Raw genomic sequence first — 15335 nt, 5'->3', positions numbered from 1 at the left:
ACCATCGTAAGTCAAAGCGGAGGACCGAACGCGCGCGGCAATGGACACGATAATCGCTCAGCCTGCATCGGTATCGGCAACGACATGCGCGCACTTCATTACGCGGAAGGATAACGTCCAATTAAACGACACTGAGAAATCCAACACCGATTCGCCGCGCAAGTACGTCCATTTCTCCGACCGTCGACTACACGCCGCTACCGACACGAACCGTAAAAACACCGCAGCTGTTGGAACTCGAACAAACGCCGACCGACCGGTGATTTAACCGAAAATAGGATCGTTTTCGTCGACGTCTAATCGTCGATCGTCGACGAAATTTTTAGCCAACGGTGCCACGGCCGTGTAAACGCCGATCGGTTAACGGGACACGGGAGACAAAGGTGTGCCCGACCAGCGAAAGTTTTTCGGTTCGTGGTGGCATCGGTGCGCGCGCGTTAGCTTCGATCTTATTTCTCGTCGAGCGCCGAACAACAACTTCGGAAACGTTAGAAACAGTTCGTTCGGTAGCAAATTCCGTGCTTTAACCGTGTTTTAATGCGAACGATCGAGAGCGATACTCGCGTTTCGCATTCTAAGCTAACTGGACGGCAGAAAAGACCGGGAATATCGCGATCGTATCGACAGCTGCGGTCACCCAACGGTAGCAAATGGTTCGGCAAATCGCGTCGGAAGTTCCAAAAATTTGTGCCCTCGAGTCGACGGCACCGTCCGGCTCGTTGAAACGTCGGAGGACGAATTTTCGCGAAGCTCGACCAAGGTCCACCCTGACGCGCGTCCTGTGGAACACCCTGTATAAGGCAGGGGGCAGAGGCACGCCGGCTCGCGAGATGAGAAGAAGAAGGAGGGAAGAAGGTGGAGAGTTAATTGAATCCGAGCAGCGTATAAGTGGAATGGCCTATTCCTCCTCCGGTTCGCTCTTCTTATTCTTCTTTCTTCCCGCGTGCCTCTCCTCCTCCCATAGCCTTCCTCTTCGACCGTGTCTCCCTTGGCTCGCCTCACGCCGTCCTTCGTAGCTCCTTGTGTACCCCCTTCGGACGGGGTACCGAGCTGGATCGGTAGGTGGAAGGACGCCGGAGGACGGAGGGAGCATTCCTTTGTCTCTGCGCGCACGGACCTAGATCACATAGTAGTATATAACGCGTATAAGGTGCACGCGGATGTGCAACTGTACGCGTAGGAGCATAGGAGGATAGGAACCGGCGTCGGTGCATTACGCGTGCCTCCGCGCATTAGCCGGGCCCCGAGAAATCGCCGAGCCCCTGCTTCCAACCAGCGGCGCACGAGATTTTGTGGTTTACCGGTGTTGTAGGAAGTCGTAGAAGTCGCGGCCAACATCGTTTCATATCAGTATTCCGCGCGAACGAACCTTCCAGCCCATGGTTCCCTGCGTTTATGCGAGCCTGAGATGCCAGGGGTGGAATCTATACCTCCCCGATCTTAGAAACTGCGAGACCGAAGCACCGAGTCAACGATCCTTGCCGAATCGCTGGATGTTAGAAGAATTCGCGTTCATCCTTCTTGGGTACTTTTGACAAATTAAATTAGAAATCGGGCTGCGGATTCTTTCGTCGATTACGTGCTCTATGCATCACCCCTCTTCGAAATTGCAAGATCTTTCGACGACCGAGAGTAGAAATTTCGATAAGAGGCTTCGCTTGCAAAAGGGCGACCGCGTTGGCGAAAAGATGAAACATTTTACGGTGTCCGGAGTACTCTTCCAATTCCTGGGTTCGAAATAATATTAACACGTTCCGTGCCACGTGTACCATCGATGGTACACGCTTGCATGTTTACTTAGTGAACTGAACAAATTGTTTACAAGAAATTTAGAACCGAAGAATCAATTTCCACCGCAAGAGTGTACGAGAATTAATAATTGCACGTAATACATCAAGTTTTAGTAAAATATCAAAGTGTGAAGATTCGAGTAAAAAAAGCTCGGCACGGAACGTGTTAAATCTCGGATCTCCTCCCGGGCGAAGGAACGCGTGAAAATTCTCGGCAGCGGATGCGTCGACCGTCGTCGTCGTCGTCGTGTTTCCCTAATAGGCCGTGGCACGCATGTGACGTAATTGATCCCGAAGGGTGGGTGCATTTGCACCGGCGCCGCGCCGCGTCGGTGCAACGACTGCAAGGTCCTCCCAGTTGCATTAGGAAGGAAGCGTTTCGCGAATCGGGCGATCGGGGGATTTCGACGGTAATTCGTCCGGTCGTGCCTTATTCCCAATGATTTGTACGCGTCCCGGCGGATCGATCGAACGCTCGCCGCAGGACGCATGGCACCTCCTCGCCGAAACAAAAATCCCGATCGGCGACGTCGATGACGTCGGGAGGATGGGATCCGAGACTGTCGGTCGATGATTTTCGGCCGATGACAATCCGGCTGGTTCTCGCCGCGGGTGCCCTCTCTCGAGAGCACCCCTCGCACACGCACTCCGTGTATTTGCGTACCCCGAGATAGTTGTACTCGTCTCTGTCGTCGTCGTCGTCGTCGTCGTCGGACGGCGAGAAGACGACGACGAAGCCGGGGACGGCGAAGACGAAGACGAAGGGTCCAGGGGGCCAACGGGGGCTCCGTGGAGAGGAGCGAAGGGTAGGGGAGGGGAATGGAGCATGTATACCGCAAAACCAGTTCGCTGGTGAGTAAACAAAAAACGAGAAGGAGCCAACGCCGCGGCGCGGCCTCGTTGTTCGTTGCGAGGGGAAGAGAATCGCTGCTTTATTGCTAATTCGAAGACATTCGCCCGGCAGAAATGAAACTTTATAGTCCCCCTGCGGGGGCAGGGGGGTCGGCCGGACCGCGTCACCGAACATACGTAGGAGCTGATACAACAGGCGCCCGGGCACCGAGCTCCGAGCTCCGAGCACCGGGCACCGGGCCGCCGACTTCGGGCCTCGGGCCTCTGGATACGCCCCTGGCCAGGACTAATGCCTCCGATGGATCACTTTCAAATCCTTTCGGTTTCCGAGCCTGCCGCCTGGGATGCTATTTCGCCCGGGGAGTCCTTCGAAGGACAACGACGCGAAGCGACGAGCGGCTCCCGCGGTTTCGGATTTTCGAATATCACCGTGCGATCCGAAACGCGCGCGACGGTACACCGGTGGGACACCGACCGATCCGAGACTGAAAACGTCGCGTCGCGTCGCGGTCGGGGCCCCGGAGATTACTGAGAAATCCGCCGATTATTTTCTCCGAAGTCGTTCTCGGTTTCCAGCACACTCCCGACCCGACTCTCGACTCTCGACTCCCGACTCCCAACTCCCGAGGTCCCGAGTCCCGAGTGAAGAGACCCAGCGGGTGGCTCGCGTCACGAGAATGCAGCCCGTTGCGGCCGAGGCTCATTATGTCGGTGTGTGCGTAAGAATTTCGTACACGCGATGTAATCGCGCCGCGTCGCTGAAACTGACGCGGTAAACTACACGCGACACGTATCGCGAGTCATCGGCTCCGCCAGGAATCTTTGTCATCGTCCGGGCGAATTTCGTGTCTCGGTCTCGGCTACACCCGTCGCATTCCCCGAGTTATTTTGCCAATAAAACCGCGCGCGCGCGCCTTTGTTTCCTTCTCTAATTACGCGACGCGCGGTTTTTCGCTCGATCCGAACAGTCCCCGTGTAATCTCCGGATAATACGGCTCTCGCTCAGCGTCGTTTTCGGTTGTCAGAATTACACGCGGATAGGCTGATTTTATACAGACCTCTATTATTCGAAACATGTTCTGGCGCGTACCCGGAGCGATTCGATACGAGGAACGGAAGATCGACGAACGTCCGAGCGGGACTCGTTGAGCCAATTCGCACCCCCGCCGTTCGGGGCGCGAAAATGGAACAGAGGAGAGAAAAAGAAAGAAAGAAAGAGGCACAGAGAGAGGGGGAGAAAGAGAGAGAGAGAGAGAGAAAGAAAGAGAGAGGGAGAGAGCGAGCCGGGCGTCGGCGCGGGTTTAAATCGCGGCAGGAAGATCGCACGGAGATTACGTCGCGTACGGCAGCCGCTCAAGTGTCGCAGTTGCACGTCGTTAATGCGAGGCAGGTGCTAACGCGGAGAGAAAGAGAAGACCAGAGGTGGAGTAGAAGGTGCCGGTGAAGGAGTGAGGAGAGAGAGAAGATGCGCCCGGATCCCGTCCTCCCCCTAATTGACAAATTGGAATCTTATTAGAAGCTCGTGATGCCGGAGGTACCGGAGGCAGGAGGAGACCTCGAGGGGCCTCGTCTCTCTCTCTCTCTCTCTCTCTCTCTCTCTCTTTCTCTCGCGTGTCGAAGCGAGAGAGGCAGGGAGAGCGAGCGAGAGGGACGAGGGGGCCCCGGGTGAGAGACAGGTAGCGTGAGTAGCCGTGAAAGACGAGGAGAGAACGAGGGGGCATAATGCGTGGATGGTACGACACTAACAGGTTGTACGGCCCACGGTGGAACCGAGAGAAGAAATACCTTACGCTTAGCCTGCCGGCCGGCAGGCGAATGCCACCCAGGAAGCGTTCGCGCGTGCGCGATCTGTGTGGCCTCGGCTGGACCCGACCACCGGGCCCAGCCGAGGACGCACGAGCGCCGCCGATCTCGCGCGAGCAGGCCCGAAGCCGTCGTGCGCTGGCCCACCCGGTAGAGCGCGCGCGTGCCGCGTCCTGTGTGGTCTTACGCTCGCTTCTTCGCTTCTTCGCCTCTTCGCTTCTTCGCTTCTTCGCTCTTCCTATTCTTCCCCGACGCTCTTCCGTCCCGTTCCTTCCCTCGCTCGGTCCTCCTCCGTCGCTTCGCTATTTCATCCTTTTTTTTAAACCTCCCCCTCCCCCTCTGCCCCTCGCCGTCCCGGCGAGTTCGTGCTACTTTTTTTCTCTCCGCGTTCGGATTGTTTTTCCCACTCCCCTTTCGTTGCATTCGTCGGACCCCACCGGCGCGTCTTGTCCGTTTCTTTCCTAGGGTTTTTCGCGGTTGCCCGTCGAATTCCGATTTCTTCCTGGTTTTTCGGGCTCCCGCGTCTCCGCCTCGTATCTCTCCCCGGGGGCCCCCCGTCCAGCCCGCTCTCGCAAACCCCCCGGTTGCCGGATCCACGCCGTCTCTCCTGCCTCCGTCCGGGCCGCGAAGATGAGGTGGCCCAAAGACGAACAGCGGAAGGTGGAGGTGCTGACAGTGGCGTAAGTAACGAAGGATCGTGTAGATCGACCGATATTCCCGCCGACAGGACCGCGAAATGGAATTCTAATTAGGGAGGTTCCTCGTTACTGGAGGGGCTAAGGACTGCCGGAGACGGGGCTAATTTATACACCGCTTCCCGGATTACACGGCTGCTCGCTATTGTACGCCGTGCGCGCAGCCACCTCGCCGCGTTCCCCGGTTCCGTCGACGTTCCCGGTCCGAGAAGGGACCGCTGGCTCGTTAGAATCGTCTATTGTCGTCGGCGGAGTCGAGAACCAGAGTTTTGATTAGTCACGAGAAAGAGAATGGGCGAGGTGGCGGGGGGTACCGGCCGCCTCAAAAGCGGCATCGACCTCCGTTATATTATTATTCGTCACGAAAAAACAGTCACCGGTGTCACGTTCGCGAGGGCCACGTAGAATTTTATCTACGTCAGTGGCCGGCAGAAAGAAGATGAGGTGGTAAGCCCACTCGACCCGTTTCACCTCTCCTTTCCCGCTTCTCGGTTTCCTTCGCACGGCTTGCCTCGACCACGTGCTAACTTACGAGCTACGATCTCTGTACCCTTCCACTTCCCTTTCCTTCTTCATCTTTCTACGCGCTCTTCCTCTTCGTCTCCCTCCCTCTTCTTCTCTCTCTCTCTCTCCGTCCTTCTCCCGCGCTCCTGCCCGCGCTCGCTCCCTCTGCCCCCCCTTGGAAGATCGCTCGCTCGCACTCCTCGGCTAGCCGGTGCTTTTTTTTTTGAAATCTTTGTTTGTCCTTTTCTGTCCTTTTCTGTCCCCTATGTCTCTCCTTAGCCCGATCCGGCGCTGCGTCGTCTCGCTTTTTCGCTCCCCTCGAGTTCTCCTCGGGATTATTAATCCACCGACGAGAGAGAATCCGTGCCGTTCGCAGAGATTATGGACCGAGAGCACGGTCAAGGTGCTGCTACGTTAACAAGCATCGATAGACCCGCGGGGGGACCGAGGATCTCGAGACGCGATTCGAACGATCCGACGTCGATGGCTCGTATCCCGTGTCCGCGTATCGATCCAGTTTCAAGCGCAAACACGGTTATTTTAAATTCGACCGCGCCTCGAACCCCGACGCTTTGGATCCGATACGCGAGTCGGTCGTTTCTACAAATAAAGGATAATAAGTCGTGAAGACCCGTAGCTCGAAAACCTCTACTTTTATCGATGTCCGAGTTCGTCTGTTTCTAGTATTTGACTCGAACCGGTAGCTCCCGAACCGGAAAGTTTCGATTTTGCTAGCTAAAAACCGCGGCGCTCGGAAGATGAAAAAAATCGACGGAACCGAGTCGACCAGCTCGGATCTCTGCGCGTTCGTTTCGGTAGCAAAAATAACGCGCGCGCGAAACGCGGTTCGAACGGAGCGCGCCGATTGGCCATCGCCGGCAAACCGTATTTTCGCGTGTAAAATGTAAATGGCGGTGCCCTGTGTTTCTGAGGCCGGCCAGTTTCCCGCTTGTACGCGCGTGTGCGTGCACGAGGAAGACGGGAACAGGGAAAAGAGAGAAAGGGGGAGACGTCGTCGGAGGGACAGGAGAGAAGAGAAAGAGAGGCTGGCAGGGTTCAAAGAGCCGACAGTGGTTAAAGAGCCTTCTTCCTCTCTCCACCTCGACACGCACAAGTACAAGGCGCAACCTTTCGAGCTACCCAGAAGAGTATCATCCTTCTGTCGTTCTCTCTCTCGCTCCGATTCTCTCTCTCTCTCTCTCTCTCCCTCTCTCTCGTTCGCTCCGCCGGTCTCGGCCGGCCGCGCTGTCCCTTTCTCGCTCTCGGCACCCGGGCCCTCCTCGTTCCTCGCTCCACAGGCAGAGCAAATTTATTTCACGTTCCTGCCTTTTCTGGACCTTTCACAATATTTGGCTGTGCTTTGGCATCCAGCATCGGCCGCGGCGGGCACCGGTCACCAGAAGATACGGCTTTGAGCCCTCGGTGATGGATGGTTCGCTCTCCGGCCCGCCACGAATTGCTGCTTCTACACTCCGTCTCTCCCTCTCCCCCACGGTCGCCGCGGTCTCTCTTCCGCTCGGCCGGTGTCTGCCCTCTCGCTCGCTCCCCTTGTTGGCTTTTCTTCCCTCCGCAGAGGATAGCTAGACTGCCGCTGATGCCGATGGGGCCCAGGGCCGGTCAGTTCCGAGGTCTATAGACGCGAAGTCCCTTCTCGTTCTTCTGGGAGGACCGGCCCGAGCCCGAGCCGACTCGTCCTCGTGGTTCCGGACACGATCGACGCGACGCGACGCTCGAATAATCCGGACTCCGCTACCTCGCACCTCGATTTAGCCTTTAAAACCGGTCGACCGGCCGGGGGTTGCCGCGCACGGGCATACGCTCGCGTCGCTCGCACCGAGCGATCATCGTTGCGCGAGGTATCGCGTTCGAGGAGCAGAGATTGACCGGTTTCCACGGCGGGGCCCGCGTGGAAACCAAGAAAACGAATCCTCGAGGAATGACCCCGCCGCGGCGCGGCGCGGCGAGGCGCGTTCGGATATCGCAACAAGCCGTCCCTGGGTCCGTGGACCCGCAGCCCCGCAGACCGTTCCACCGAGTTCGTGCAGGTATATAAATTCTGGTGCTATTATTGGGGTTTGTGCCTTCTCACAGAGCCCTCTGGGGCCCGCGGCGGCCCCTTTGAGCTACTCCTTCTGCCTCTCTCGTCGTTCTCCCTCCGTCTCTCTCTCTCTCCCTCTGCCCTCCGCTCCGTCCACTCTTTCTCTCCGGGCTCCCTGTCCTCTCTCCGTCTCGACCTTATCCTGCCACTACTCCTTCTTCCCCCTTGTCTTCGTCCTCCTGCTTCTCCCGAACCTCGCCATCCTCGTCCTCCGGCATCCTCCTTCTCTTCTCCGCATCCACCTCTTCCTCACCCTTTGGCTCCTCCGCCCTCCACCTCCACCTCCACGTCCACCGCGTCCACCACCTCCTCCTCCTCCTCCTCCTCCTCCTCCTTCTACGTCCCATTCTCCACCTTGCCGGCGATCCTACACCGCCCCTGACTTGTTTGTTTTCCCTCGCGTCGTCTTCCGTTTGCTAAACGCACCTTAAATTACGCGGCCGATGATAAATATTTGAGCCGTCCATTACGCGGAGGGGGCCTCGTCGGACCTCTATCCGGCCCCGGCATTACCTCCTCGAAGTTCCTCTCCGTGGATCGTGTTACTTTGAAAAAGGGACACCCGGAGACGAGCTACTCGGCAATGGTGGCTGCCGCGGCGATCCTGCCCGCGGTCCGAGCACTCTTCACCTACGGTCGGGCACACGATCCCGCGACGTCGCGACGAGTAAACGCGACTCGTCGCACTTTTCTCCACCCACGTGTTTCGATGTAGACGCGAACAATTTTTATCGTCCGCGCGGAGATCCACGATTCAATCGGAAGAACCCCGAGCACAATGTCGACGGACTTCTCCCGCTCCGCGCGATCGACTTCGGAAATTTGCGCGCGGCGTAAAGATTCCCACGTCCGAGTATCACCTGTCCGCTTTACGACGGCGCGTCGCAGGAGCGCGTTCCCGATTATATTCGCACCGGCGCGACGGTAAAACCAGTATGCGAAGAGCTCGGATCCGTTTCGATCCCGAGGCGAGAGAGGATCCCGAGGATCGAGGAGTGTCCTCGCCGAGGCGTAAGTTTCGGCGTGGACGTCGCGAGTCCGGACCCGCGCGCAGAAACAATGGTTACATTATGGTCCATGCGTAGTACGCAAAAAGGGGGAGAGTTACGGACCAATGGCGGGTATAAACGTCGCTCGTTAACGATGCCGATGCCAGAAACGCTGAAACAGGCCGGCGGGCAATAAAAGATAACGAGTATTTGCGAGCTGTAAACATCCGCGGAACGCTACTCCGGAACATTTCATAATCCTGTTACGAGGCACTTTGACTTTTGTGGCAGCTGCGGTGGCGCGGAGCGGAAATAAAATTCCGCTATCGAGGTGCAAGTAATAGCGCGGCGTTGCCATCGCGTGTAACACCGTCGCGACGCGTAGCCGTCTACGGTGTGAACGCTTAAAACGCGAGAAATCTTTCGCTTATCGATTATCGTTCCCTCTCCGACCGCCTTTTCGATCCCTGCTCCCTCCGTCCGCGAGATTTCCGTCCCCCTTCTGCTCGGCGGCGCGGCGCGGCGCGGCGTGCCCCCCTCGGACCTCGTTCGCCGATCAGGAAATTTCGGAATTCTTTCGAATCGAATCGGTCGAGTCTGCAAACGCTTTTTGCGCATCGATGTCTAAACCATTTGGAGGCAAATGGCTTTCGCCAAGGATTAAACCTTCCTAGGATCGGACGGAGACGTTCGGACGTACAATTGTTATCCTTGTCGCTGAGACCGTTCCTTGCCGCATTCCGGTTTTGTACGGCGAACACCGTTTTTATCTAGACACACGCGAACGATCTCCGATATTTCTGCTCCCTCGAACTTCGACTACCATCGACTCCGAGAATCGAGCCGCTCGTGGAAAACTCGAATTCTGGTTTCGTTCGAGCTCCGTCCGCTTATGTTTTATGGATTTCGAGGGAACGATGGCACAATAATTTCGTATTAATTTCGAGTTTGACAGAGAAAGTTATCTGTCATAGGTTTCGTAAACGAGGACCCGGCCGCGTCGTATCGCGATAATAATCGTAAAATATTTTTACGATATCGGAGTTCTGTGAAATACGAGCGAGAGGATTAAAACGGTATGGATGACAGAATAACAATGTACTCGAGACGCGTGCAAAATCACGTTGCCGAAGCGTTTGTTGGCGATATCGATTAAATTGCAGCGTCGAGAGCGGAGAGTTTTAAATAGAATTACCCGATTTACGCGTTCTTTATTGATCCAAACGCGTTCGATCGGACAGGTGACAGATCGTGACAGGATATTATTAAACCGCGACCGCGTCGATTATTTCTTTTCCGTCTCGCGCGATCGAAATCTATTTTCATCTCCGATTCGTTCTAAAAAGAAGACACGTTTAATTGGATCCGCCGGAAAAGTGACTCAACGTTACCACCAAGGGTTTACCTCGACTCCGCGCGTCATCGAATTCAAAACCCTCCGAGACCGGAGCGCCACGAATTCCCGAGTCATTACGAAGAAGAAGAAGAAGAAGAATCTTTTCTTTTCGCGCGCGCGATTCGAAGGGTTCGCGGAATCCGGAGGCGTGGCGGCATTGTTTATGCCGTAAATCTGTACGTGTGGACAACGGAGGCGGAAACGGCCGGGCACAGCGTTCGCAAAAGTTGTTTATTATCGGTGAAACGGCGAGCAGTTCGGCAGGCCGTGGTCTTCTTTCTCGATCCCCTCCCGCGTTCCTTCGGGAGGCTGCGGACTTTCCTATCAGTCGGCCCGTAGTTGCGACCGCCGGCTGGCGACGTTTGATCGCGTCGGTTTCGTCCGCGCCGGGAATCGAGCGGACGCTCGAGCACGCCTACGCGTTTTATCGTCGACGATCGAGGCGCCTCGCGGTCGGGATAATCACCTGGCGGATCGATAAAGCCCGGCGCTACTTCGAAATAACGATCGGAGGTTTCGGAGTGGGTCGATCGGATCGGATGCGCGCGCATTCCATCGTCGTTACGTTTCCCGGAGTATCGTTCCCGATCGGGCGATTCGCGGAACGATTAAATCTCGCGGACCCGGAGCGAAGCGGCGCGGAGCGGCGCCTGCCCTTTAAAGTTCAACGATGACCGGTCACCATGGGAAAGGAAGGAAACGGCGCGCCGCGCCGGTTCTGGAGGCTCGCGGGCCACATTGTAACATTTAATAAAATCCTCGGGACTCCCGACGCGGCGCAGGAATGCGATAAAAGAGTCGCGGAGAGGGGGTAATCGAGTAAGAAGACCGGCGAGAGAGAGAGAGAGAGAGAGAGAGAGAGAGAGAAAGAGAAAGAAAGAGAGAGAGGAAAAAGCAAAATCGTAAAGAAGAGCGAAACTTGACGGGTGCCGAAGTCAAGGTCAGCCCACCCCACGTCTCCCCGAGCCTAGGGTACGCGGGCTCGGCTTGGGGGTAGACAGTCATTGAGAATCTTCTCTTCTCCCGTCGCGGTCCCGGAGCGCAGGTACTTGGCGTAAGGATCCACGAGGTTGAACGAGGAAACGATATCCCGCGGGAGAAGAAGGACAGGCAGCAACAAGGTAAAACGTTGTAACGACGACAACGAAAACGACGAACAGGAAGGATCAATCGAGAGAGGCGGAGGAGGTGGGGGATCGTCGAACACGTAAAAGGAAGAGGACGGAGAGGAGAGGAGAGGAGACGGTAAAGAAGCCGATGAGACGTCGGGAAAGGGAGAGAGAGAGAGAGAGAGAGAGAGCGAGCGAGCGAGCGAGACGGTCCGGGGAGGTTGATCGAAACCGAATCGAACGAGGAGAAAGCTAAAAGGTTTTCATGCTCGCTCCCTTGTGCCACGCGCTGGCTCCTGCTTCATCCAACGGGATCGCGCGGGGTCCGCGGGTCTACGCGGCGTGCACCTGTCCTCGTTCACCCAGCGCACGCTCCGCCCCGACCAATGGTGTCTCTCGGGGCCCGATGACGTCAGCCCTGTGCACCAAGCACGGCAGGGCCCGAGTGGTGGGGGCAGGATCGTCCACCACCAACGCAACGCCTCGGAGGCCGTGAGAGCCGAGAGCCGAGGGCCGAGAGCCGAGGGCCGAGAGCCGAGAGCCGAGAGCCGAGAGCCGAGAGCCCCACGGGGGCCAGCAGCCTGCTGCAGCCAGCGCCAGGCCGGCCGTTGGCCAGGTTTTGGTGGGGGCAGGAAGAGGGGCACCCTGGACCCGGCCAGGCCAGGCCAGGCCGAACGGACGACGCCAGGGGTACCCACCGAAACCCGTCACGCATTTCCCACCACCGACTCGTCCGGAAAACGTGCGCCACGGAGCTTCCGGACCGCGCTCGCAATATCGGGTTCAGTCAAGTGAGTCAGGTCCGATCGCGGTGACACCTCTCCGCGACTACTCGGCTCGGTGCGCTCGCGCTCTTTCTCTTTCTCTTTCTCCTCAGGACGAACCCCGGGGTCCGGGGTCCGGGTTCGACGAGAGGTTCCGATCCGCCGCGTTTCCACGCGAGGCGCGAGGCACGAGGCGCGACGCGCGACGCGACGCGACGGTTCGCGGCCGCGACACGGAGAGAACGGAGACGCGCACGCACAGTGTCCTCCCGGTGGAAGGAGAATAGGAACGTGCGACACTGCCGCGCGCGGATGTGGATACGGATGCGGTTGCGGATGCGGATGCGGATGCGAATGTGGATGCGGTCGCGGCTGCGGATTCCCACCCCTTAGTTAAATATGTAGGAAAGCTGTCCGATCGCAAGGATTCGGTGTTCTCCCCGGTGTTTCCGCGCTGTGACACGCTTATTACGAGGAGACCTCGATAAAGCGTAATCTGCTGTTGGTATTTCAACGACTCTGATAAGATCGAGCGAGGAATAGAGAGAGCAAGAGAGAGAGGGTCTCTCTGGTTCGGAGGTTGTTGTACTCCCAGTGCGGCGAACGTATCGGTGCCGGTCGGTTCCGAACGATAGGGATCTGCCGGGTTGATAGCTGTCTCGCGGGTGTCGATCGACTACGACGCAGCTACGACGGTCCCAACGGTGATAAGAGTGCGGTGCTGGGGGTGTGTGTGATGCCCTGGTTATGGTTAAGCGTGAGTGAGGTCAGTGGCAAGCGGAGGAGGAGAACTGGCGGAGGAGGCAACTCTTCGTCGTCGTCGTCGTCGTCATCGTGGTCTTCGTCTTCGACTTCAACTTCGTCGTCGTCGTCGTCGTTCCTCGGGCGAGCAACGTGGAGAAGGAGGACCGCAGGCGGCGGTGGTGGTGGTGGTGAATACTCGGTGGTACCGTCGGCGTCGACGGCCGCAGCAACGTGCACGAGGATCGCCGCGCAGTGACCAGGCGGCCGGGGTTCTACCCTTTGCCAGAGCCACGCGATTATGGTGCAGCATCATCGTCGCCGCGGCCATCAGGCGAGCCACCACTGCGTCCTCAGGAGACGAGGCACCGCACCTTCGCTGCTCCAGGTGTTGCTGCTGATACTCGGCCTCTGGCTGCCGGTGCTGGACAACGGCGGCGGCCTGGTGTTGGCTTGCGGCCCGGGCAGGGGTGGCGGCCGAAGACCGCCCCTCAGGAAGCTGACACCCTTGGTGTTCAAGCAGCATGTGCCGAACGTCAGCGAGAACACGCTCCCGGCCAGCGGGCTCAGCGAGGGCCGCGTGTCCAGGCACGACTCCAGGTTCCGGGACCTGGTCCCCAACTACAACACCGACATCATCTTCAAGGACGAGGAGGGCACCGGCGCGGATCGCCTCATGACACAGGTGAACCAATCCTTTCGATATATACTCCGTCCTCGGGGAACTCCGGAGTTGGCGCGGACCTTTTCCGAGGCGAGGCGGCGACGCGTCCGCGAAAATGGCTCGGCCGATTTTTCGGATTCGTTCGCCGATCGTGCCGACTCTCGGGCTCCCATGCACCGCGCGCGTCGCCATTCCAATTTCGTAGCCCGTCGCACACTTGTAAGATTGCGCGCGTCCGGATTGTCCGGAACGCGATACTCGCACGGTGTAATCTTGCAACGGAAAAATGCGCTCGGGCCCCAGACTTTATGGCTTCCCGAAGAACCTACGTGGACCTGCGATAACCGATGCTCAGATTCGTCACTTTCGGTCGTTGATAATATCGTGTGTCAACCTGCGATAGCGACGGTCGTCCTTGGAGAGGAGACCGTCGGTGAATCACGGGGTTGCGTCTCCGATCCCGACGCGACGGGACGCGATTCGACGCGTTTCGGTTTCAGGCGCCGTCCGCGTTTCGGAACGGGTTCAGTTCGTCTCGATCCGCCGCGAAATCGGTTTTGGAACTCGCTCGCGGCGCGGCTATGGCAATCCAGAAGATTCCGGAAAGAGTGCAGAGTCGGTGACCCTTACGTCCGATTCCGATAATAGTACGGTGATTCACGCGCGAACAATACCGCGAAGCTAGGGAATAGAGTTCGAGCGTTTGGTGCTCCGCAGTGTGATCTTTCGAACGGATATGTATACAGAGCCGGCCGGAATCGTGGGATCGTCGGGAAATTCTAACAGCGATAATCGCCGGTCGGTGCGTGGAAGTCGCGAGCAAATCGTCGATCTGTTTGATCGGCACCGCGGCAGCGATACGCGATCTCTGACCGATAAAAGGATTAACTCGTCGTTGATTCGATTTTATCGTTTAACATCCTCAATATATCGCGTGGCCGGCACACATCGGCGCCACGGTTTACAACGTCTTCGCGGATATCATTTACCGGAGCGGCTGTCAGCCGCTTGAAATAGATCCCGCGGTTCTTATCTCGACGCCGAATGAAATTTTCACCGGGCTTTCCGGCGTTTCCTCTTCGGATCTCCGCGGCGATAGCTCGCCCGTGCGTTCCGCCTGGAATTAGAATGTCGGAACGCGCGCGCGCGCGCGACCGTACGATCGGGATCCCCGATTCTAGGGAGATTGATTGCATTTCGCGTTTAAAAGCACAGCCTGACGGCCGCGTTAACTGCAGCGACGCGTGTTATTGCTTCAACGCGTGTCAACGTGCACCTCGGCCGTATGACAAATTAGCTACCGAATGTCGTTAAACGTCGTCAGGTGATTCACGCGAAATGCTATCCCACCGATAAGAGCCTCGATCGCTTCCGAACACGTTCCGCGTGTACGGGATCGATATCCGAAACCCGAATATACGTCGTACGATTTCATGGGGAACCGTTGTTCGACGGTGACGATCGGTTCCCGGGACCGATTTCGTCGAAACTTTCCGACGCTTGTACATAACGCTTTACGAACACGATCCCCGTTAACCATCGCTGATCGTTCGGTACTTTCTAACGCGTCATCCGAGATTCACGGTTTGGAATTTGTCTCGATAGATCGATAATGGTTTCATTTCGAACGAACGCTCGAATCGGATAGCGAACGAATTTGATAAAAGTTCGCGGAGCATCGGGTCGTCGCTAATTTTTCGGCGGTAACGATGCAAGATTTTAAGATTTGGTTCCCGAGCCTCTGAATTTATTTATGAAAATGCATGCCGCTACAAACGGCTGCGACGTAGCGATCGAATAAACGATAACGTTACCGGAGTTTCTGCTGCACGCTCGAAGTATATTCGCCATTGTTCCGCGGGCCCGTTCGCCGTTCTTTATGCGAAAGACGTCGAAAAAGCAGTTGCTTCAAGAAACGTGCTCGCGTTAT

At 57.2% G+C, this 15335-nt stretch overlaps 1 protein-coding gene across 1 annotated transcript in view; it reads left to right on the top strand.

The window, feature by feature from the left end:
- The first annotated feature begins 1896 nt into the window (after nucleotides 1-1896).
- Nucleotides 1897-15335, top strand: part of hh (hedgehog signaling protein) — a 61058-nt gene continuing 47619 nt past the window's right edge. The window contains exon 1 of the mRNA XM_033466436.2: nucleotides 1897-13426. Within this exon, the coding sequence (XP_033322327.2) occupies nucleotides 13043-13426 (384 nt within the window). The 5' untranslated portion in view covers nucleotides 1897-13042. The remainder of the gene's footprint in view (nucleotides 13427-15335) is intronic.

Source organism: Megalopta genalis, chromosome 3 (genome assembly GCF_051020955.1).
Source record: "Megalopta genalis isolate 19385.01 chromosome 3, iyMegGena1_principal, whole genome shotgun sequence".
In the NCBI taxonomy this organism is placed as follows: Eukaryota; Metazoa; Arthropoda; class Insecta; order Hymenoptera; family Halictidae; genus Megalopta; species Megalopta genalis.
Note: the sequence above shows the minus strand (reverse complement) of the source record. Positions and strands in the feature narration are given on the sequence as shown.